At 34.1% G+C, this 26,452-nt stretch overlaps 1 protein-coding gene across 1 annotated transcript in view; it reads left to right on the top strand.

Annotated features, from left to right (window-relative positions):
* LOC128212932 (ATP-binding cassette sub-family D member 3-like) overlaps positions 1-26,452 on the top strand; it is a 55,043-nt gene that overhangs the window by 23,500 nt on the left and 5,091 nt on the right. The window contains exons 3-21 of the mRNA XM_052918337.1: positions 10,963-11,053; positions 13,926-14,040; positions 16,034-16,070; positions 16,908-16,957; positions 17,317-17,368; positions 17,818-17,906; positions 19,430-19,499; positions 20,107-20,133; positions 20,391-20,461; positions 20,663-20,786; positions 21,277-21,333; positions 21,585-21,637; positions 22,083-22,242; positions 22,621-22,690; positions 23,159-23,256; positions 25,012-25,103; positions 25,399-25,493; positions 25,857-25,926; positions 26,300-26,363. Coding sequence (XP_052774297.1) covers positions 10,963-11,053; positions 13,926-14,040; positions 16,034-16,070; positions 16,908-16,957; positions 17,317-17,368; positions 17,818-17,906; positions 19,430-19,499; positions 20,107-20,133; positions 20,391-20,461; positions 20,663-20,786; positions 21,277-21,333; positions 21,585-21,637; positions 22,083-22,242; positions 22,621-22,690; positions 23,159-23,256; positions 25,012-25,103; positions 25,399-25,493; positions 25,857-25,926; positions 26,300-26,363 — 1,485 coding nt within the window. The remainder of the gene's footprint in view (positions 1-10,962; positions 11,054-13,925; positions 14,041-16,033; positions 16,071-16,907; positions 16,958-17,316; positions 17,369-17,817; positions 17,907-19,429; positions 19,500-20,106; positions 20,134-20,390; positions 20,462-20,662; positions 20,787-21,276; positions 21,334-21,584; positions 21,638-22,082; positions 22,243-22,620; positions 22,691-23,158; positions 23,257-25,011; positions 25,104-25,398; positions 25,494-25,856; positions 25,927-26,299; positions 26,364-26,452) is intronic.

Genomic DNA, 26,452 nt, shown 5'->3' with positions numbered 1-26,452 from the left:
TACTTGCTCTTGTTTCCACTCTGTCATTCCCATTATCTTGTTTGCTCATTAAGTTATTTTCATATGGCCGATCATTTCTTATGTTTACTTCAACGGGGACTTCCTGTGTGTCCATTTCAACATTATTCTCATCCTGTTTTATTGTTTTAGACCCATTTGTTGTTGTAGATTTTAAAATTTCACTTGAATTTTCTTTGTTCGACTCATTGCTGGAATCGTCAGTTTCTGCAACTTCACTGGACTCACAATTGGATCTACATGAAAGATTCTCTTGTGTACAGGTGATGTCTATCTTTTTTTCTATGTTTCGCAGAGCAACCGTTCTCTTCAATCTTTGTGAAGCAGAGGCCAAGATTAGCCTCAACTTTGCCGCATCACATTTTTCAATAATGGGTTTCTTTTCTTGTACAAAGTCAGTCAGTGCTTTATTTCCCGTCGTGTGCCCCGAGTCTTTTGTGATGTTAGTTAAAGGATTGTTCTGGTTTATGACTGGTTTGAAAAAGGAAGTTATTCTGGACATTTTTGCTGCAGACTCTTGTAACAATCTGTAAGCTAAAAACAACAACAAAAAGTTAAAGTAGGTGCAGAGGAAAGGTCCCAGTATTGGTGCTAATTAAGGAGTCATTAATACATGATATGAATCTTCCTTTTAATACACACTTGCCTTTTTCCAAGACCAATTGTGTTTATTGCATTCATTCTTTGAATCTAATCTATTGTTATAAATTAAAGAGGAAACCTTTAGGCAAAGTAGATATGCAAATTTACACAAAAACTTACGCTTAGATTCAGTCCTGGTAGGTTTATTTGGAGTCTGCACATTTTCTGAAGATTCCTTTGTTGCCAAGTCATTTTGTACGTCCTTCTTGACCAACTCCTTTGAGCTTTCCTCGTTAATTCCATGTGGTGGTTCACCAGTACATGTTTCTTTTGAAGGTCGCCTCTTTGGGATCAGTGACTTCCATGCTGGAGACTTATCTGTTAATTCTTGTCTCATAGATTTACGACTCCCTGTTACAACATTATTCTCCAACATTTTGTTTGTCAAATTATTCTCATTCACTTGCTCCACTGCGGAAGAGCAAGATATCGCAGATAACTGGTTTTTCAGAGGGCTTTGCATGATCAATTTCTTCAAATTAACACTGACAGATTTATCAAGTTTGTATGAAGACTTGCAGGAAGTTGGACTTGACCAATCACTTCCCTTCAATTGTGACGATGGCATTGATGACACTGGCGATGGCGGAGTAGAGATTTCAGTTGGTGCTGCTGGAGATGAGGTGCTACTGTCTATTGCTGTACTGCTAGTTACAGTCCAAGTCCTGGTTGACTCGGAATGTAATCTGGTCTGAGTTGAGCAGCTGCAGTCTGTTAGATTCTGCGTTGTTTGTTTTGTAAGGAAACTTGCTGCCTGGAAAATGGCACCAGGATAAATATCTAGACCATCGCTGGCCTCTTGTCCATGCTTCAACAGAGAGAATAAAGAACTATGGAAAAAGTATTGAGCACTATTTTATACAAATGTACTCCAAAACCCAGCATAAAGCTTTACAAATTTGTTTATGTTAATTTCACTTAATAGTTTGTGGAACATTTACTTTTCACACACACTTAAGATCTTCAACTGAGCATATTACCAATATTAAATGTAACTGTACTTTTCAACAACTTGATATTGTTTAACACATTTGGATTACACCTGCAGTACCTGATGAGTAAGCTGATCAGACTGTGACCATGGAGTGATATTGTGAGGGGAGTCAAGTAGGCTTGAGGGTGATCCAAGCCTGGACTGGTTTACTGTTCTGGAGGTGTTGGTAGATGAGGGTCCAGTATGGTGGGTCAGGGTAGATAGGCCTTGGGGGGAGTCGGAAATGCCTGATGTAGCCCTAGGGCCGTTAGGGGTATGCTGTGTGGAGGAGCTAGACGTCTCTGAGTATAATATTATTTCTATTTGGAGTATTTTTCTATTAGGAGTATTTTTAATCTTAAAATTAAACAGCCATTTATTTACACCGATGCAAAATAATTCTATTTAATTCAATGCTATTTGACTTGTAGTAATTTTGCAGGCCTAGTTTGCTTTTTCTTAATACATTATGTAGCTGTATGTAATTGTGCAATACCAGTTATGGAAGTCTGTGACTCTGCCAGGAAGGAGTTGTCGTTGGTCTGCTGGCTGTCGTTGGGTGTGGTCGGACCAAGCTGTACCAGATAGTCCATGATATCCGGCTGTGGGTCCTGAAATAGGCATCATATAAGGACTTGTTAAGAATAATAAAAGTTCATAATTCATGCCTGTTTTTATCAGTAATAATGAGTGTTTTACAGAATTAACAGATTATTGTTTTTCAAATAAAGCAGATAACAAGTAAAATTTGAATTGTTTTCAACACATACCTCAAGAACTTCATGAACAATTCAAAAAGTTGATGGAAAAATAATGATGTATAATGATACATTATTGACTCTCAAACCTAACACAACAAGCGAACCTTGATGAGGAAGTCCCCAACGTACTCCGGCCTTAAACACAGCACCCCATGCTCGAATAGCTTGCTGACAGCAGCCACAGAGTTCTCACTCACAATGCAATAGCCAATGTAATTTGCCATTTTTTCTGGGTTTCGAAGAGGGAAAGTGATGTTATATAACTCAGCCCCTCCTGAATGCAGCAATCTGAAATATATCATATCATAACATTTTGGCATTAATGTGTCACAACCATTTCACCAAGAATTGAAAAACTGCTTGTCAAGTAAATAACTTCATGATCTTATTATAATTATTTCTAGGAATTTTGTGAAAAACAGAAGTAAATGGAATCTTAAATGAAATGCATTCTTGTTTTTATTTTTAAAGTCCTAAACATGAAGACCAAAGAATTATCAGTTCATAAATGGCCATTTATACAATCTTGCTGCTCATTGAAATGAAAAAGAATTCAAGGTGACACAGTACCTTTTAATGACCTTTGCCCTCTTTGGTCCAGTGACAACAGCAACCCTCCACCCAGAAAATGCACCTATCTCCGCTCCCAGTAGAAACCGCCATCTCCTACTGGCATAAGCCAGCTCCTCATCAACTACAATGTAAACTATCACCATCAACATTTTAAACTAACTTCCGCAACAGCTGATTCTTTTCAATTATCTTTGTGCAAGATGATGCAAATTGTCTATTGCAAATACCAAGTTTTATGATAATATCTTTAACCAATTTTGTGTTATTGCATTTAAATGCTAATGAAACTAACATGAACAGCACCAAGGCTATGACAATACCTAGACTTTGAAAGATGGAAGGCAAGCTAATAACGATTGATTTCAAGTTATATACTTGAAACACAAAACCCTTTTAAGACCTCAAATATGTATTTCCAGTCATAATGTTTCCTTGAATCAATAAAACCCAACTCTCATCAAACATTACCTTTCGGATGCAACATTGGCAATAGATTAACTGCAGGGTTGAATACTTACTATATCCAGAAAGGATAGCTAACATGTAAAATCAAGTACCAGGTATTCCTTTCTCAAGTCAGGTGTCACTTAAATATTTTTAACAGTTTTGCTACAAAATGTTTTATTCCTTATGTTAGTATGGGCTTTTTAACATTCTTTGCCGTAAGTGTTGTACCAGTATTTTCCCAAACAGGGACTGCTAGGTTGTTTCATGTTCTTTAAGTTTCATACAATGTAAAATACACAAAATACTAACAGAGCATGACAATGCTTCCAGAACAAAACAGATGACTTAAATGCTGCACACATGTATGTAATATTCTGAATGAAATGCTGTGTATGAAATTTTGTGTATGAAATGCTGTGTATGAAATATTGTGTATGAATTGCTGTGTATGAAATGCTACAAGTATGAAATGCTATGAGCTCATGTGTGAAATCCATGGGTTATGCTAAATGTTTCAATTTTACCAAAATGTGATGTTTATATAAATATTGTATGTTTAATATGAGCAAAAATCCAATGTCAACATATCCATAAATTTCAACCAAGGACAATTTTAAATAATCTAAATTATTCAAATGATTGCATCCAAAACTTTGAAATTGAAAGATGACATTCCTAACGGTATACAATATATTGCTCCCTGTGCAAAATAATCGATCTCTCTGTTTGAAGATTATGGTGTCTGGACAGGATATCTGACATGGAGGTTCTGGGTCATGATTACAAACAGTATCAAGTCTAAGTCTAGACACAGACAAGTACGGTACTTACATTTAATTACAAAGAATCATCTTAATTTCATTTAATTTAGAAAAATACAAATATTTATGTAAATAATGGTACAATTTCAAGTAGTTATAAAGTTCAGCAAATTTCAAGATCAATACAAAACATGAAGGAAAGTTAAAAAGAAAGAAAGACTTGCACTTTGGCTACTTAAGTTTGGACTTAAGCCTGTTCATAATCGTGGCCCATGGTCTCACTCCATAAGAATTAGTGTCATTAAGGATCCAGGGACAACATTAGTGTCAAATGCTGCCACTGTTATTCAAAACATACCGCCCGGTCCATTGATAACCCTGTCAGCGCACCACTCATACTGTTCCTCGTCCAGGAAGACACCGGCTGCCAGGGAGTCGCGTACATAAGACGGGTGGAGAGCCCACTTGCCCGTCGCACATGCTCCAAGGTATTTTTCTGATCGTGACAGCTTTCCCAGAATTATATGGCTGCTAGTTGTCCGGAATTCCTTATAACAACAATATGGTTGTTGAGATTATACAAATATTTAAAAGGTCTGATTAAGTATTTTCTGACACAACAGGTCACAGGTCTAAGGATGGATATTTTTCACAATGCATGAGCTAACATTAGGAAAAGTATGAATTCAAGCTTTGACTAATACAGTAAGCAAAATTGTTTTAAATATATGTAAAAGTATAAGGCAATCATTTTTACTATTGACAAAAAAACAATTCAATAAAAGAATAATTAACCACAGATTTCAAAATAATTGATACGTAATTGTCTTTTATATTGCATAATTATGTATATGACTTTTTTGTATTCATTTCATAAAAATCCAAACTGCCTCATTCGATGGGAAGACAACCAGCTTGAAAGTCAGGGCTTTTTCAGCCCATTTTGGAAATAGACCCTAGACATTTTGGGAAAATTTGCGTCATGAAATATGCCCAAATGATTTAATAGGGAAATTTTGGAGTTAAAAGAACAAGCTCCTCAGTCTTCTGCGAATGAGGAAATTATTAGAAATATTAGTTTCTTTTCCCTTTCAAAAGACCTGAATGTCTGAGATATCAATTCTTCAATGGAGTGTATCGTAAATATCTATTGCAATAAATCTTGACAGATAATATTTCATACTGATCGGGATTTTTTTTTTAGGAAGATTGGGAAAACTTTCATATATTTTGCTTTGGGAATGGGTCTGATAGTCCGACCTGTGGGTACTATAGAAAAAGGCCTGAATGTCAGTGCAATATTTATTGCACTGCTAACAAACATGCATATACATCTTATTTTTCAGAATTTACCTGACAATCCAGGACACTGCCACCAAGCTGGTTAATAGTTTTGCTCAAAGTCTTTCTTTCTTCAGCATCGAAGCCAGACAGAAGGAAGACCTTTTTGTCAGGTTGAGCAATGGATGACCTCCTTCGTGACATATCAGCATGATATAGATGCCGCTTTAAAGCTGAACTTGATGTTACAAAATAGCTGATTCTGTTCCCATTACAACTGAAATGTTAAGATAGATTTAATTAAGGAAAGACAAAAACATCGTATTGGTACACATTGGTTTATATTTATGGACTAAGAAATCTATTAAATACATGTAGTAAGTATCATGTCTGATGTCACCAAGTGTGTGCATTCCTGTTTATTGCCTCTTTGTCATCGCAGGGTGTGACCACAGAGAGCACAGAGGGCCTATGTATGAATCTACTACATAATTTCCATTAAAAATCAACCCATTGGCATCATAAATGACAGTCAGTTTAACTCATCCATTTGGCATACAAGTGGAAGATGTTGAGACAGGCAACTTTAACTCATATATGGAAGTGTGTGAAGACAGGGCTATTGAAAAAGTTCATGGACTAAGAGGGCACACTTTTCCTTCTTAGAAGCGTACAGACTATTTTGAGTGAAGTCCTTGTCGGAAGAAAATAAAATAACTATTTTGTAGTCAAAACCATTCAGAGATATCTAAAATGGAAAACACTCTGAATTTTGGGACATCACCATTTACATTTTACATTGAATGCGAGAGAAAATTGATTCACATTATAAAGCATAATTATCAGTATGGAATCATCAAACAACTACACCCCCAGCGCACTTTGGTACCAAAAGACCCTCAGCCAAATCATGATGAAGCCATTGGACTCCATCATTTCTATCTCCAAATTAAAGAAGACAGTTTATATAAGAGAAGCCCTGAAAAAAAAAACTTTTAAAAAACCCGAGAGCGCATTGACTGACTATCATCCAATACCCTGGCACTTTTCCATGAAAGTATGTATACAAAGGTGTTAAACATCGCAAAAATACAGTATGACACACATCAATTAATTTAAAAATGAAAATGTGCATACTGCATCAATGATAACAGTTCACATTTCATGCACATTATAGATTTCCTGGTATTTTTCTTAGTGTATAATATCTTGAAGAATAAGGTGTTACACCAAAAACGACTGTCTCAGTGAAATTCAAATGTAAAGATGACTTTGTGAGGTTTTAAGAAAGACTCCGATATTGAAGAAGCTAATTAAATGCATATTGAAACCCACATCAACAAAACTTATCCAGGTCACATTAACGCTTGAAAACAAGTGCACAGACAATATCGGTATCAATAGGGCACAGGTAGACCAGTTGACAGGGGTGCCGTAATCCAAAGGCGATGACAAAACTGTAATTTGATATAAACACAAATGCGAAATGGCAGAAATTACACAAAACGGCGATTAAGACCATTTCACAGATCACCCACTGGCTTGTTTCATTCAGTTGCGCTGCTTGGCTTCTCAAGTCTGCCATAGTCATTAATTCATAAAAAAACTTATCGATGGCCATTGAGGTGGACTACTGGATAGTCTTATAATTGTACATGGACATATTTTTTTATATGGCAAACTACTCATGTACAAATTCTTTTAAAGCCATTTTTGGCCAGTTGTTTCGTTTGGGATTCTAGATTAAAGCATATTATGTCAATAAAAGATCATAAACACAAGCTAAATTACCTATTAATGTTATTTCATATGTGTTCCTTGAACAAAAAAATCAAAATACAATAAACAATTATGAGTGTAAGGTGTCTCTCATTCCTTTCTGTCAAAACATAACGGTATGTACATGTACATAAAAGTGATGAAGCAGACAACAGTTGTGTATGCAGTTCATATACGCAAAACTGTTGTCTTTTTCATTTGGGTGCTTTTCAAAATAATGAGGCTTTTTCTTTTATCTCTCCTAACTTTTATTCCTTTCACTTTTTGGAAGTGTTTTCAGGCACATTATGAGCCAATCAATCTTGTTAAGAAAATTGTTGAGTCTCAAATGGATGGCTCAAACAGCATAAAAGTTGTGTAAGAATATGTTGCTAAATTTGTCCCCTGTGCACACAAAAAAGTATGACATTTTACATGAAGACCTTTATTCAAATGTGTTTTATTTTTTGAAACTGAATCATAAAGTATATTGGTATTGTTTTTTATGTAACTGAACCCTTTCTCATTTAAAAAAAACATACTTCAAATAAAAAAAATATGTATAAACTTACATTCATAACACCCCCATTCATTTAAAAAAGAAGATAGAATATTCAATTCACATTGAGAACACTACCATTCCATTTAAGCACTATTTATATTAAATTACTATGTCATTTTAATAACTTTAACCTGTCAGCTTTATATAAATGACATAGTTTTATTATTTCATACATTATTTTGTCCCTAACTCAGATGCATGTCTTATTACTCCAAAATGTCCCCTGTCCACCTTTCCGGTTGTTAGTTGTCAGATTTCTATAATTTCTTCAATAAAATGATATTCTGCTGTATTTCCCTGAAAAGAAAGTTACAACAAATGCAAAAACAGTTTTCAGCCTCTCACATACAGAGATTTGAAGCATATGCATGGTTTAAAGTAATGTCCCCTGTGCACCCTGTTTTAGCAGATTTCAATAAATGTCATAACTGACAAATATGGTGCTATTTCCACATTCTGAGAAGTGTGTATGTTATATTTAGGCATCACTTGATAGTTTAGCAACTTGATTGTAAGCGTGTTATAAATGCTTTTATTTATTATTTAATTATAAAGCCATTAAATGTTTACTTTTAAAGTTTTATTAAATTAATTTAAATACAGTTTCAATATTGAGGCACATAAGATAACATATTTTGTTTAAATATTCTATTTTGATTTTATCATAACAATTAAAAAAACTTTGAATCAAATTGAAATTATTCAGGTCATGCTTTTATATGTGCAAGGTATTATATGCTTCAATTCAGTGCACAGGGGACATTTTTTATATGGATCGCACATATACCAGATTATAATTCTGTACAGAAAATAAGTACCCTAGTGGAAAAGCTTGTAGTTAAGCTTCCTTTTCCAAAGAGATCACATAGAAAATATGAAAATAAATGAAGAAAAGACTGATGAAAACATTAACACAATGAAGTCTAGGAAGCGCAGAGAATGACTTAGGAAAGGTCAAAAGTTGCAGAAAATGTATGACAGAGATCAGGAAACTCAGAGAAAAAGAGCAGAATTTGCCAGGTATTGCTCAAACCCTAAGAAAGAGGACAAATAAATCCTATATATGATTTACAAATAAAAGAAAAGGAGAAACTAAAGAAGCAGGGGCAGAGAAGAAATAAAATGAAGAGAAATGAGAAAACAATAAAAGTCCAGAAAATGACAGACAAAATAAAAGGAGAAAGGTTAAAATGAGAAGGTATGAACACACACAGTTGAAGCAGCATCAGTTCAGAAAAAGCACAACATGCAAAACAACCCCTTCAGAGGGATTCCATGGCATGGGCCTCCACAATTAACCATCTGGTAAACCGAAGTGGAGGTCTTAAAATAAGTCATGTTGTAGAAAATTACACAAATGGTGACGTCTTGTCAGTCATAGTCATAAGAAAAATAGGCACACCAACTAAATCAGGAAAAAATTAAAAAGGCAGCTAGTATACACAAGCAATGATAAGAATATGTGGAGTTGCAAGAAAAGTCTTTGGCAATTTGAGCGCCTAAAAATGGACCATGTCAAAATGTCATGTAAAACCATGTCAAAGCCAGGTGAACTTAAATCCTTGTGAAAACCAAAAGTTGAGAATTTTCTTGAATTTAATTCTTGAATAATGCCTAATAAAACAGATACTATTCTATTATTGAGTAGGATGCCAAAGGCAAAGAGGCATCTTTTAATTCAGACATGTTCACAAAAATGTTTAATGGTAACAGGTGCATTGAGACCAAAAACTTTATTTCACTCTGTGGACATATTTTATTCCATTGATTAGAAATTTAGTTGTGTAGGCTCTAATGTTATCGTTCAAACATTTACAGTATTGTTTCAAGCTTTACTGAAAGTACAGTCCCTCTTATTGTAGAAATGTTTACCAGGAAAAGTTAAGTTACAAAAATAATTACATTTATAATTAAAAAATATTACTTGCATTATGATTTGTCCCCTGTGCACCCTTTCCATTACATAACAAAGTACTGAACATGTATGAATTCTAGTACTTTATATTACCATTGATGATATTTTCTTATTTTGGGACTCACTTTGAAGTAGTAAATGTTATATATATGTGACTGTTTGCTGTAAGTTGTTCTCTTAGCCATTATTTTCCATTTGCGTCATTACATACTGTTGAATTACATACTGTTGAATTTTGAGGAAATTGTTGTGAAAAATGTGATACTGAAGAAATTTTGAGGAATACACTCTAACATATACACAGAAATGTCTTAAGTTGATCAAAAATAATGTTTTTATTAACATAAAAGTGAATATAAATGCATATATTGGCTTTCGATATGTGTCCCCTGTGCACTGAAAAATAGTTCAATTTTGAAATGAAAAATTTGGCAATTGTAAATTACAATACATTCTTGAAATTTGGTATGTGGTCTATAAAGATGCAGAAGGTGAAGTAAATGTAAATTTTTCCCTTATTTGATTCTTGTTTTAATTACAGCAAAAACTTTGTGAGGTAACAATTTATTTTTGGTTTCAAATTTAGACAAAATGTGTTGATTTTTTGGATTTTTCTTAAACAACTGAATTATTATGCACATGACTACACACAGGTACCAATTAATGATTATAAAATTCAGAAAAAGCATCTGATTTACGCTAGGTTCTTGACATAGATCATCCATATTGTTAGAAATGTTTGCAATATTTGGATTAAGGTCAAAATATTTTTTTTATTTGTATTTCCTGATACTTTCCCAAAGTTATTTCCGTGTAATTTGAAGTATTTACTTTTTGAATGTAAAATAGGTGACAATCATGAAAACTGGGTTTGAATTTACAACCCCTATGACACACTTTTGCCCCATTATTTTGAAAAGCATCCATTTGAAGCTTTGTTACCGAATTTAAATTAAAAGGTATACCCTGTTTTTTATTAGATTTAATGCGAAATTGCTATCACCCCACACCACACCCCCTGTATTTTGACAGGTCCCGGACATTACGGACCAGACATAACGGACCATATCATATTTAGGGACATTACAGATCATAGCTTGGGACATTACAGACCATGATTTACAATTTTACTCAGTTTGTTTTTACTTTATAACGTACCATATTTGTAGACAATACGGACCATGATATATAATTTAACTCAGTTTGTTTTAACATTATAACATATCATATTTCGTGACATTACGGACCATGATTTATAATTTTACTTACAGGTTGTCAATCTGTACGGAAGTCATTACCAAATTACAGGACATGAGGTCCTGCAATACAGTCTGCATTGCAGGACAGGACCAGATTTTGTAGGTCCGAAAATTTTGTGTACATTTTAGTAATTCTAGTAAACCAGAGTGATGATGCTATGCGTATCATTATACCGTTAGATTTATCATTATCAAACCTCTGCTGAATGAGAATGATCTAAAACCCAAGAGTCAATGACTCTTGAGGTCTGTTTTCAAGAGTCAAAATCAGATCTTTAAGAGTCATTGTACGTTTTATTTCAAAATTCTTGGTCCTTCTTCATTAATAAAAGTTCTTATCTGTCATAAGATTGCATTGCAATGTACATGATTATCTATACTTTGTTTAATAGCTTCCGAAACTTAAATAAAAAAAAACAGTGAAACAGAAATCCATGTACTATTCGTTATGTAACCCTATGCATCCTTGTCAGAATTTTATATGCACCAGCGATTGTTTAGTTGAAACGAAATGTTTTCACTTGTACTTTCAGTTTCACTTTTAAGTTTTTCATTTTTTCCGGACGTCAATTTTTTTCTGTGTTCCTAATTGCCAATATTTCAACATTGTTTTTATTTTTCATGAATGGCATAACAATAAAACCATTTTGTTATAGAACTTGACTCACAACGATTTACGCATTTCTTCTTTCACTTTCATTAAAATTGACAGGAAGTAAGCGTGCACCTGTTTCCCGCGCTTTTTAGACCATGTGCTACTAAAAATGTTTATTTTTTTCTGTAACACATTAAGAACTAATACAAATATATTTTCAATTTCAAATAAGACAAGATGTACAAAAAAAGAAAACAAAATATATCTTAGCATTGTTAATAATCAAACCATCGTTATAAGCGAAAAAGCCGAAGATATCCGTTAATTTGCATAATGGGCGTAGTTATTATGTCATTGAGTTTGAGTTGGTATCCGGTCAGATTCCAGATCGATAATCACTTGTCACTTCGGCAGTTAATTGCTTTCGACTTTAAATTGATTAAACAAACATTTATATATATACATGTAGAGCTTGCCTTGCGGCTCCTTTCAAATGATACTGACTCTTGCACTGGATTCTACCGGGTCAAAACTGACACATAGTACAAATTAATGATGCATCAATTTCGGGTCATTTGCGATATCTGTGCGTCGAAACTGGGTCAATTGAAAGCCCTGAATTCATTTATGTTAGTTTGATCAAGTAAATATAGGTGAGTTAATTAAGTTAACAAGAAACACTTTAGACACATAATTATTAAACAACAGATTTTCCTAAAAAACTATTGCCGGACAAGTGGGCCTACAATATACCTGCGATTGCCAGACATCTCCATTTATTACTGGTGGGAGCCGAGGTCTGACGAATTTTCTTACACACATGGTTGTTTTAACTTTATAACGTACCATATTTGCGGACATCACAGGAAATGAATTATAATTTGCGCAGAACACAGTGATATGCTTAGGATTGGTATATTAGCTATAAAATTCATGTCTGAACTGGACGTTTACAGTTTTCATGACGAAGTGTGTTTGGGAAAGTTTCTTGTCAATTATACAATGATTAATGTATTGTATCCCATGACGTGATAAGAAGCCCATAAAATGTTGTGTTTTTTTTCATTTTCTGGATCAAGACTGATTTTACCTAGTCTAAAATAATAGACGTGTTATACGGGATTCTTCCAATCCCTAACGTCTAAACGGGAATGTGCAAAAAACGGGGGTGTTTTAAAAATATTGAAATTGTTTTAAGTGAAGTATTTTATGGTTGAAATTGATCATAAAAAGTTATATTCATATTTTACCATGTAAGTGAAATGTTATTTTGCACTAAACAAGCATTTAATGCATTAAAACAAGTTGTTTACCTTTCCAATAAAACGAAAGTTGACTGACACAGACAACAATTATGCAAAGGGGAACAACTCGATACAATCGTAATAGCTCGGCCTCCTCCGACAAAGCTTCGAGATAGACCTCGTTATACAATCGTAACACCTCGGTCATGGCCGAAATGTTCCGAGCGATTTAAAACTGTGCCCAAAAGCCTTGCAGGTGCCCTTCATGTATATATCGTTATGTTTGGAAAGAATGAACTGAAAAAAAGCCGTCAAACTCATAATTATAAGTTGGATATTTATTTTTTTGTGTACGGAACTAATATAAAATAACATTATCTGGTAATATTTCTTGTTTTTATGATATTTTATATACGCTATATGCTTTAACCCGGAATCCTGATCGGAACAACTACCCACTTTTGATACTAAACAATTTGTACGTGAAGGATTTGCCATATCAAAAATCTAAAAAAAATCCATCAACGTACAATTATTTGGACTAGATTTTACCCAGCTGAGGCCACAGGCAACTATTTAAAGTAAGCCAGGGCAACTGTTGGGATCTGCATCATACATTCAAGTCTTTGTGATGCACAGTACACGTAAGACTATTACAAACTGGTACATGCCGTAAGGGTGAATCATAAAGACATATCTACGCAAAAATAATGGTCGTTTTAGTTAAAATGAACAGATGAAAAAAGTGTTTTACCCGCCATGTTGATATCTGTCTGATTTAATGAAACCGCGCCCGAACCCACTCTGATAGCTTAAAACGGGAACCAGTAAAATGCAATATTTTATTTGCTAATAGCGTAGTATAAAAGCGTTCTAGATCCTGACCGAAAAGGCTTTGCTATCAAAAGCCTCAACAAGAAACAATAAGAATGTTTTGTCACCGACTCAAATTCCTAGTAGAGAACTCTTGATATATTAATATTGTCAGTTTCGGTCTTAGAAAACAAAATTAAGTTGTGATTTGTAAAAGGCAACCAATTTTATAATTTTATTTTATGTTACAGATTACTGATTTTTCTATGCGTACTATTTTAAGCTATCGAAGTGCCGACATTTGCAATTCTCTTTTTTGACAGGACTGGACAAAATGGGGGTGATGAGTAAACTAACACCCCGAAATATGGCTTTGCCAACGGCTGTGGCCGTTGGTTTGTATGTAGTTTACAGAAACAGAGTTACCAAGAAACAGCTGTAAGTATCTCAAATGATTTTATGATAAAGTCCAGGTGGATATATCTCAAACTTATTTGTAACATGAGCGGGTGGAGAAACTGCCTGCACGCATGTCTTGTATGCATGATCTGTTGGAAATACAGTAAAACTGCGATCGCTCGAGCTGAAACCTCGAGGGAACCGATGTTTCGAACGACCCTAGTTTCAATTTTCCAGTCTGTTATGAAATATCTTTCAGTGTATTTTAAGTTTTAAGTTGTCAAACCGACTGTTGAAATTTTCCAGTCTGTTATGAAATATCTTTCAGTGTATTTTAAGTTTTAAGTTGTCAAACCGACTGTTGACCAAGACACCGATTATGTGTTCAGTTGCATTGTGAAAATCGCCCATATGTTTAAAGGCTGTTCATACTAAATGTAAAAAACAAACAAACAACAATTATAAATGAATAAACAGTTACGTTTATTTTTACAAAAATGAATTTCCTAAACAAGCAACATTTAAATATGACAGTACATATTATGGCATAAGTCAGATTTAAGTTTCGCAAAATCATGGATTGAGTGATGACATGATAGTGGAAATATAATGGTTGATAGTTGCAGGTAGCCATTTGGAACAATGGATTTTGATTATCCATAGTTGATTATCATCAAACTTTATTTATTTGCTGAACATTCATAAAATACATGTGTATAATATCAGTTGTTGAGAGATAACCTTATCAATTATATGCCTATAAATTCCCTTTTTCAATATCCAACAGTAAAAGTACAGAACTCTTTATAGAAAAAGGGCATATCATGCTCCTCCTATATGATGCTTAAGTGCCTTGTGTTGAGTGATGTCTTTTACTCTGAGATTTTAAGATATTTACTAATGTATCAATAACAAATTATTTTAGGAACACAATGTGTCCTGTCTTGTTTGGTGTTTAAACATGCTATTTGTATTCACACAATGCACTCGATGTAAACCAAGACTTCAGAAAAGCATCGTATTGTAATATTCCCTACCAGTAGGCGAGAAGTTCTCGGACACTTTTTGAGGTTTAATTGTGATATTCTCTTGATTTTTGAAGATATCTGAAATAAAAAAATAAACTTAAGACCTTTTTCTGATAAAATAATGCCAAAAAAAAGTGAAATTAAATAACCTCACTCCATTTTTGTAGGCTCTGATCAAGGTGTTCAAAAGGGGTCAAATTTTGACAGGAGTAGTTCTCGAACTCTTGGAAATAAACAACAAAATCAGTTCTTTTCAAGTCTTTTTGTAATATTTCAATCATGAAACTTATTAGGTATGTTGGGCATCTTGAGCTGTTTTGTGTCTGCACTTTCTTTCACAGTTTACTTGGTCTCACATGAGTTATGATCATTAGTAAAAAATGTTCCCAACAATCACGTGTTGCATGTCAAATGATTAACACTTACACACATGAACATTCATATGTATGTTGCTTTGCATGGGTTGTTCTGCACTGACCGGTCTAACAAGAGTGACTGTTGAATTAGTAAAGGAAGGTCTGAAAAATCTTGTGTCATATTTGTGTCTGACTAGGCAGTGTTTGGGGGTATTCATTACCTCTGTAATATCCTTAATTTTGACTTCATTTGTGGATAACCATTTATCCTAGGAATTAAAAGTAGCATAACATACAAGAACATAAGTTTATCGCAGTGAAAGGCCTTCAATCCAAATTGCAATACTGATCTACAGAAGACAGAAAAATAAAAAAATATAATCATATTTATTCTTAGAAAAATGAAAACGTGGATTCTTTCCACCCTGAATTGTTTCTTCAGTTGGCATCCAATTTCTTGCCAAAATAATTTTGCTAAGTTACTTCAGTGTTTTTTTTCTTTAAAAGAGAAATTACGTATTGCCAATTTATTATTAAGGGGAAAAGTTTATGTTTTGTATTTCCTCCCCAAACTGGCCAGAAAAAAACAGACTGAATGTGTTTATTACACTTTTCTCTAGTTATAATTATTATGTATTTGTTTTGCAGGCGGACAGAAAAAGAAATCAAAGTAGTTGTGCATGAGGTATGAATTTTTGTTCTGAAAGACAGAAAAATAAAGGAAAAAAACACATAAGGTACAGCTACATTAAACATGTATGCTACAGATATTTAGAAAAAAAAGCAACCATCTAATGTTATTGCCTTATAGGACAACTATGCAATTAACCCATATAGCTCTCAGCATACATATTTCGGTTAATTGTACCGGGTAACTAGATTTGAATTCAGACAGGGCTTTTTCTGCCCATTTTGGGAAAAAGACCCTAGACATTTTGGGAAATTTTGCGTCGTGAAAATGCGGAAATTGGGAAATTTTACAGTGAAAAGAAAAAGCTGTCTAGTCTCCTGTGAATTAGGAAATGATTTAATATTAGTTTATTTTCCCTTTAAAAGACCCACAATTGCTGAAATATCAATCCTTGGGGTGTAAATATCTATTGCAATAAATCATGACAGATAATATTTCATATATATCTGAATGTGATGCAAATCAATGATTTCTGAGTTCAATTACCAAAAAAACTTCACATCACATAATTTATTAGGATGTTGAAAATGAACCAGTACAGGTAAAAAGAATTTAAAAAAACAAAACAAAAAAAAACATTTTTTTTTTTTTTTTTTTTTTTGGATTGGGACTTTTTTCTGTTGATTGGGAAAAATATCTTATATTTTGCTTTGGGAATGGGTCCGATAGTCGGACCCGTGGGTACTATAGAAAAAGCCTTGTCAGATCATTTATTAATTATTATGGTCTTATCTCAGAGTGTTTGGAACTTGTCTGTTAATAGTTTTTTCAATCTTGTTTAAGCTGGCAGTCATGTATTTACAATGTATATAATATTATTACATATTGTAGAAGACAGGAAAGAAAGCTGAAAAGGCAGCTGTGGATATGGTGTTTGTGCGGTAAGAATATTGAGACTTTGCATTGTCAATACTTATTAGATGATTTTAAAAGTCATTGTATTTCTCGTGTCTACATCATTCTACATTGTAAGAAATTCTGATTTTAAAACCTTTCCCTGAATATCTGCATTCATCTGTAAAAATTGGTATGTATCCCCCCTCAAAAATATAAATGAAATAAAAACAAGCCTGGTTTTATACATGTAAAATATTGTAAAAGACTTTATTTATATGAAAAATCTACTGTGCAAAAACAGTTATACCTTCAAGTTAATGCCAAATTTGACAACTGCATGAACTTGCCGGTAGCCTTCATAAATATTCATTATTTTGATGTATTGCTTTGTTTATCATTTCAGCCGAATGGTGAAGATTTTGAAAATCCTACTGCCATCTTGGTTAAGTCCAGAGGTATGCTTATGTGCAGTAGTAGTGGTTGTCTCATACATACAGTACATTTTAGTTTAGAACTAAAACTGAATAGAAATAGTACTTTTTTATAAAAAAAATATTCAGTATTTTGCTTGCCTGATTCTGGCCAAGAATAAATGGAGCAAATTAGTGAAATCGATCAAAAATACATTATTTCTGTTTCCATTAAAAACAAGAGTGGGTGAGGTTGAATCCCTTTGTTCTTATAGAACTTAAATTGAGAAGGATAATCCTGAACAATTGTAATTTTATTTTCCCATCTTTGTGTTAGATGGAGTGAAATCTGACAATGGAACACCAGTGTGGCCTTATTTACAAACAGTTTTGTACGTGTCAGACAACAACATTAAATGATATAGATTTACGTCACTATGCGATAACATCTATAGTTGAACCTACATGTATGTTTACAAAAATAAATCTTGCAGGTAGGGTACCTTGCATTGGTGGCAGCTGCCTTGATTTCTCGTACTTATGCTGATGTCTGGATGATCCAGAATGGAACAGCTATTGAAAGGTATGATGACAACCGTAATGAATAAAATAAAGTTTATTTGAAGTGAGTAGGCTGCATTGGGAACCTGCTCTGCATCCAGTTATGTCTAACAGTTGCTTATGTTTGATTGTTAATTTGAGTTAACAAGGTTGTCTCGCACCTATTGGCTGCCTATGGATTGACCCCGCTGAGTCGCCATCTTGACTTTAATAGCCTTTAAATGCATTAAGTGACATAAGATAAAAGTGACTGCAATTCCAAGTAAAATCGAGATATACAAAGACTTGAACAAACTGAGTGAGATACAAGAGGATCAGACAGTTATGCTTGTATTTGTATCTTGGGGGCAGACAGTTATGCTTGTATTTGTATCTTAGGGGGCAGACTGTTATGCTTGTATTTGTATCTTTGGGGGGGGGCAGACAGTTATGCTTTTATTTGTATCTTGGGGGGGGGGGCAGACAGTTATGCTTGTATTTGTATCTTGGGGGCAGACAGTTATGCTTGTATTTGTATCTTAGGGGGCAGACTGTTATGCTTGTATTTGTATCTTTGGGGGGGGCAGACAGTTATGCTTTTATTTGTATCTTGGGGGGGCAGACAGTTATGCTTGTATTTGTATCTTGGGGGGCAGACTGTTATGCTTGTATTTGTATCTTTGGGGGGGGGCAGACAGTTATGCTTTTATTTGTATCTTGGGGGGCAGACAGTTATGCTTGTATTTGTATCTTGGGGGGCAGACAGTTATGCTTGTATTTGTATCTTGGGGCAGACAGTTATACTTGTATTTGTATCTTGGGGGGGGGGCAGACAGTTATGCTTTTATTTGTATCTTGGGTGGCAGACAGTTAGGCTTGTATTTGTATCTTTGGGGGCAGACAGTTATGCTTGTATTTGTATCTTGGGGGCAGACAGTTATACTTGTATTTGTATCTTGGGAGGGCAGACAGTTATGCTTTTTTGTATCTTGGGGGGCAGACAGTTATGCTTGTATTTGTATCTTGGGGGGCAGACAGTTATGCTTGTCTTTGTATCTTGGGGGCAGACAGTTATACTTGTATTTGTATCTTGGGGGGGGGGCAGACAGTTATGCTTGTATTTGTATCTTGGGGGCAGACAGTTATGCTTGTATTCGTATCTTGGGGGGCAGACAGTTGTGCTTGTAATTGTATCTTGGGTGGGGGCAGACATTTATGCTTGTATATGTATCTTGGGGGGCAGACAGTTATGCTTGTAATTGTATCTTGGGGGGGGGGGCAGACAGTTATGCTTGTATTTGTATCTTGGGGGGCAGACAGTTATGCTTGTATTTGTATCAGTCATAATTAAAATGTAATATTGTATAAAAACAAGGAAATTTAATACTTATAAATGAAAAATAAAATGATATTAGAACAAGTATATTGAAAATCTACAAAACAATGTTCTGTGGACTTTGGTAATACACATATTTATGATTAATCGTTTCAACTTCTTGTGATTATTTGTTTTAATTAATAGATACTGAGAGTGTGTATGATTCTATGGTTTTTTTTAAATTTCAGTGCTATTATTGGCAGAAACATGGCACTGTTTAAGAAGCACCTTTTCAAGTTTATGTGGGCAATGCCTGTGGTTTGTATTGTTCCTTTATTTTATAAAAAAAATGCTTAATGCTTAATTTTCCATTATTTTGTTCCTTTGCTTACAAGGCACAGATGCTAATTTAGCTGAACTATTTAAGAATATGGAGAAATTTCCTACTTCTCCCAGCTTTGGGGTTGAGGTCAACATCAGGATAAAGTTTCAGGTCTATTCAAAGATTAACTCATATCTCGAATGCATTTCATTCAATTTGAATGATACTTAACACAATTGTTCAGGGCCCTCGCACAATTTATTTAGACAACTGTATATGATCTTAAATATAAATTATGGCCCTTGATTGACTGAAGTAGTTCCTAGGACTTCCACTGGTCAAAAACATGTAAACAAATACTGACATAATGCGATGAAAAAACATATTATTTCTTATTATTACTCTATTATTACTGGTAAATCTGAACAGGTTTATTTCCTAAAATTGCATGTTACTTATGAAAATCATAACGAGTATGATATTGAAATGTATCATCTTTTATTTGCGTACTTATCACTTTTATGTCTTTCTTAAAGCCAGTGTAGTGTTGACCATAATCATGAGCAACATTTGTTATTGTTGATGCATTTTCTCTTCTAACAGATATCAGTGGTGAACAATCTACTCAAGGTATGACATTTATTTCGTTTGTGCTGTTTCATTTTCATTTAAATGTATTTCAATGTAAGTGTAAGTGTTCCATTTCAAGTTATATATAAATCCTTTTTTATTTAATTTTTTTCTGTGCATTTCTATGCTTAATGCATATATTTTCTCCAAGGAAGTTTGGTAGAGTTTTAGTTTTGTTTCAGACTTAATATACATGTGAATAGAATTGGACTGACATGTAAATTGTACATTTATTGTGTTTCAATTCCTGTTTTTAGTATGGGTTGAATGAACTAAAGCTGAGATTTCGAACCAGACTGTCACGACACCTGTATGACAAATACCTCCAGTAAGTACAAGTAGTTTTTACAGAGAAGATTTATAAATGATTACTTAATTAAAATGGTCTTTCATTGTAATTTGTAACCGTAATATGCCTTCCGGGTACATTAAGTTGTTTTCTTTAACCTTGTTAGTGTACTACTCAAAGAAAAGAAAAACAAAACAATGGCAAAAGCTAATAAACAGTATTTGGCCATTTTCCCTCCAGGGGATTCACGTACTACAAGATGAGTAACCTTGACAACCGGATCTCCAATGCTGACCAGCTGTTGACTGTTGATGTTGACCGCTTCTGTGAGTCTGTCGCAGAACTCTACTCCAATCTCAGCAAAGTAAGAAGTGATTGTGCTTTTATATCATGGATCTGAATCCTGGCCTCATTTCTCGAAACTTCTGAAGCTTAACAGGGTTAATTAGTTTTTGACAAAAGGTTATTCCTATTTAAAGTTTAATAACTAAAAGAAGTATATATTATGGGAATAATAGACAAACAAATAGGGAGCCTAGCTCAATCCTTTTATAAGGTACTCAAGAAATTTTGAGAAATTGGGGCCAGGTTCTCACGTCTTTTAAAACCATCAATTAAAATTTGCATGAATTTGATTGCTGGAATTTCATACATGTGGCACTAACATTTGAACAAGTTCTATAGTTAAGCATAGTTGAATGGGGGTGCTTACATTTACTGAGAAATGGAATACTTTGAGAGTTCCATCAGCACCAAAAATATTCTATCACTGCAAACAAAGCACGTTCTTCATATGTACCAATGGGATTTCGCATTGAAGGTGACCTATGAAACTGTGTCAATCTTTGTTTCAGCCAATACTGGATGTTGTCATATACACAGTCAAACTGACAGAAGGCATAGGTGCACAGGTATGTTTGATGTTTACTGGTATTGTACACATTCTATGGAAAATCCATTTTGAGTCTTGCAAGTATGTCTTGGTAAAATTGTTGTTCATATGTTTTAATACACGTTTTTGCTTTTCATTTCCTCTACTTTTTCTTTCGATCTGAGGCTGAAGTTAGGAAGTTATATCCATCCTATCAAAATCAAGTGTACAGAGTGTTTAGTTCATGTAAACATTTGTAGTTTCTGCATGTTAATTTTCTAATATTTTCAGGGTCCCAGTGTTATGCTGCTGTACTTGGCCTTCTCAGGGATGGTTTTAACAAGGTTAGTTTAATAATGTCTGTAAACTTATCTTGTTATGTTACAATAATGGGAGAAAGAAAGTTACCCAAGCTTTACACTGTAAAATATTGGATTAATAAGATGAATTACCAAATAAAACAAATTGGATTCATTTTAGAAACATCTACAGAAATTAGCTTCAATCATCACCAACATGTGGCAATCAGATATTTTGTAATGTAAACATTTGAGTTAAGATGCTAAAGTTTTTTTAAGGCATTATAGGATAAGAACTGTTTCTTATATTGTCATGTGTTCTGAATTCAATGATCAAGAAATTAGTTGCTGCAGACAAAATGATGAAGTGCCCATATACAACATATTTTGTCTCCAAATCAAAATCACATGTGAGAACTAATTCATTTAAAATGTGTTACTGGTCAAGATTAATTATAGAGTTTGTATATGCAGTACAATTTTCTGGTAGATTGCGTCGTCCGATTGGTCGACTAACAGTCCAAGAGCAGAAGCTGGAAGGAGAGTATCGCTATGTCAATTCCCGCATTATTACAAACAGCGAGGAAGTCGCCTTCTACCAGGGCAACAGGAAGGAAAAGGACATCATTCTCAAAACTTTCCAGAAATTGGTAGGTGCCAAGAGGATTATTTTACCCAAATTTTTAAAAGAAGAGGCTATATGGTAATCAAGCCATTCATCACATTCAGCTTGTTCATACTGCTTTGAGTCCTATCCATAACTTTGGTATTTATGGTAGGATTTTGAAATAATTTTGCAGAAGTGACAACAATAAGAAATTTGAAAATAATTTCCCATTTCTGACCACCATAAGATGGGGCAAAAGACATTTTAAGATGTCCTGCTTACATTCCTTGGAAGAAGATTAAGGATTTGTAATCAGTAGATCAACAGAAATCCAAATATCTTCGAAAATCTGATAGCATGTAACGTAATATGTTTTTTTTTTACCAGAATGGTCGGACATTTAAGGTGTTTAATGTTTCAGGTGAACCACATGAGATATTTCATATCTTTCCGACTTCAGATGGGGCTGGTGGACAACATTATTGCTAAATGTAAGAAACAAATTATGATCAAACCAAAAAATGTACTAACAATTAGCAAGGAAATATACATGTAGCTACTTAGATAGAATTACCGGTAAGTAGGAAATTCTCATGAATGCTTATTTTTGACACAGGGCTTTACTATCACCTTGATATAGCCAAAAACTTACCATCCATTTGTAGAACTTACAATACATCTATGGCTTTTCCTTAAATTGGCACCAAACTGTGATTTTGGTGGTTACCCAGCAAGTCAAGACAAGTAAGTTTACCTCACATTATCTGGATATCACGGCAGCGTCACACCACATTGTTGTGTATCATTGTGAGAACAAGGGAAGATTACAATAATGTTGTAATGATATGATTCACTGACACTGTAAGATAAATTTTAAGTTTTTACTAGCTAAGAGTTTGACATGGCAGTTTTCAAATTAATGTATATTTGAATTCAACATGGATTTGGATATATTTCAGACTTTGCGACTGTGATAGGTTACCTTGTTGTAAGTCGACCGTTCCTGAACCTCGCCAATCCTAAATATGAAGAGAGTTCTCATAGTCAGCGTCTCGAGGTAATGCCTGTCAATGGTTGATGCTTCCTTTTGTTTACTGTGTGTCATATTCAGATCTGGCTACTGCTGTTGGGTTCTATGTCGAAAGTCGGCCATTTTTCGACACAAATAATCCGAAATACAAACACTCATCAAATCGTGGTGATCTGATGCAGGTATTTCCTGGAGAATGTTCATGATACCCAGAGACATTTAGCTTGCTTGTATCCTTAGTATACACAAGTTATTTTACATTTTCTTTTCAAAAGAATCCTGCTTTTTATATTATATGTACTACTTGCTTTTAAACAACTTTTTCAGCATTTCAAGTGTTGCATCCCTTCCTTGTCCCCTGGAAATATTCCGTGTATGGCTATTTATATGGGTGTTAATGTTCAGCTGCCAAATACAGCGTATACTTTTCTTAGCTGATAGCATAACAGCGTACAAACCCCACATGTTTTCTTCCACTCATTCAAGTACATGATATTTAAAAGTATCAATGATTATCATGCTGAGTATTTGTTTATGGGACAATGGGGAGAACAGTTTTATCTAGTCAATAAATATGCTTTTTCTATGAAAAAAATTGAATGAGCTTTAGGGCTGTTCCTTTAAACATATAACCCACAGGGGTGGGGGAGGCACTTCTAAATTATGCCACCCCGCTACAGAAGCAAATCTACCCTTTTGGGGTCTAAATTAGGGATAAAGACACCCACCCATATACTATGAAAATAATTTCCTTCCTCACGTGGGTTATATGTTTTACTGGAATAGCCCTCAGAATACAATATTAAATTTGAGAATCTTGTAATTACATGGTGAGTTTATGTTACTCGTCATCATCCATTATTATCAATGATTGATAGAAAAGTAGTATAAAAAGAGGATTGATTATAGTGAAATTGGAAAAATAGTAATCATCTTTTTTTGTAATTACTGCTCAACACATGATGTGTTTGACATTACTTTGCTGGCTGTTGAATATTGGGTGTGTTGTATGATAAATTTTGCATCAAAATAAGACATATAGATGTTCAAAACTACCTTAAATACAGGAGACCATTGGTCATGCAAATACAAGGGAGCAGGTTCAGGCACAAGTTGTCATAAGTGGAAAAGCCATAACACAATTTGTCAATTAAGGGGTTTCAAATTCATTTCAATTAACAAACAAATATTTAATAAGAGTTGTTCTCTGCATTTTTTTTATTGATTTTGGAAATGGAGGGATTATGAAACATGTGGCTATAAGGGAGTCTCATCCAACCCATATACTTATTCTTTACAAGTTAAGGGCAAGACATCAAGAGGCCTTAATATAAGGGGCATTTTATCCAAAGTAAGGGGCTTAAGTCTCACCTGATTATTAACTGGTCAACCAAATTGACTCTTTCAGTCTACCCCCTTAACCATGGACATACATTTTTGTCTTACGATGATATACCAGTAGTTCTTCTCTTATAATCTACTTGGGGCCACCTGATACCTTTTAAGAAATAAATAAGTGACCAAACATTACATGTTTCTGTAGATGGTGCCATGATATGGACAAAAAACTAAAATAGCCTTTAGTTAATTTATATGACACAAGTGGTCAATGGTTTGAGCCCCGCCAGGTGTATTGTCTCATTAGCTGGTCAAATTTAGAACATTTACTAGATATCTCTCCAGGAAACAGATTCCAATATGAACTGTATTAGCTTAAAATGAAATTAATGATTTCGTTAAAAAAACTTTGTTTTAAGTATCTAGTTTATTGTGTGTTTATAGGACTACTACAAGAGTGGGCGTATGTTGGTGAGGATGGCGGAGGCTATTGGGCGTATTGTGCTGGCAGGCAGGGAGATGACCAGACTGGCAGGGTAGGAATCACACACTTATGTGCTTGCTGCATTGTGCAAATCATAATCATGCAAAATATTCTAGTCTTGGATGATTCCACATATAGGTTATGATATGCACTTTCATTGCTTTCACTGTTATGATGTGGAAAACATTTATGGCCGCATGCTGTGTATTCAATGATTTATTTATTATTAACTTGGGAAGGTCAAAATAAATATACATTGTTACATTTCCATAGGGTTCTCCTTTTACACAATAAGCATAGATTATTGAGCTGAATCTGAATCTATATTAAACCTGTTATATTTCCAGTTTCACAGCAAGAATCACGGAGCTGATGACCGTATTGGATGATCTCAACAACGGGAAATATGAGCGGACAATGGTCACCAACAGGAATCATGAAGGTAGGGAAAGTCTTGATGGTCTTGATTGAGTTTTGTTGCATGCATTGTGTCCAAGTTTAAGCAACATTTTTTTGGCATTGTACATGTAGGTATTTCCTTTACAGAAATTGTTACTTATAACAGACATGGACATACTTTTTCTGCATAGGAAGAAATTATATTGTGTTAGAGTGTTTGTGACTGTGTATATAAATAAGAATACAATTTTAATCATACCACAGAAACTTAGTGTCAATGGAAAACTGATTATACTTATATCTTACAAAGCATTTTCATAGATAAATTTACATTAAGAGTTATTTGTATGCATTCTCTATAGAAAAACTTGGTTCATATGTTTAACATTACTATTGCTATTTTCAGATTCAGAGCGTCCCCATGTGGACTTCAAGCCGGGAAGTGGGAAGCTGGTCTTCCAGGATCACCTTATCAGGTAAGGCATACATGTCTCATGATTATATCAAACTCACATGTGAACAATAGTACACATACATGTACATTCCTTGAAAATGGAATACAGTTTAAAAAAAGTATGGCATTCAGGAATAAACTGTTTAGAATTACTCGGACAAGTAATACAAATAACAATTACCATAAGATTTATAAATATGTGTTTCTTGTCGATATTAGAAATCAGATGAAAGAATTTTTAGTATTTTGCATCATGCAAACTTCGTTGGTACACATTGTACAGTAAACATTGTGGAATTCTGCAAAAATAGGGAAAACAATCACAATCAATTACTTGGGAATTTCAAGCGATATATTATGGTACTAGTTGTTGTATGTCTCTAACTATCTAACAGGTTTGACAAAGTGCCTTTGGTGACCCCAAATGGAGACGTTCTTGTCAAGGAGCTTAATTTTGAGGTTTGTTTTGACCACTTTCTTTATCCATTTATTTAATTCCCATATTAAAAGGTTTTGACTGTGTTTTCTTGTGTATAGTTATATAAGTT

The sequence above is a fragment of the Mya arenaria genome, chromosome 13 (assembly GCF_026914265.1).
Source record: "Mya arenaria isolate MELC-2E11 chromosome 13, ASM2691426v1".
Taxonomy (NCBI): domain Eukaryota; kingdom Metazoa; phylum Mollusca; class Bivalvia; order Myida; family Myidae; genus Mya; species Mya arenaria.
Note: the sequence above shows the minus strand (reverse complement) of the source record. Positions and strands in the feature narration are given on the sequence as shown.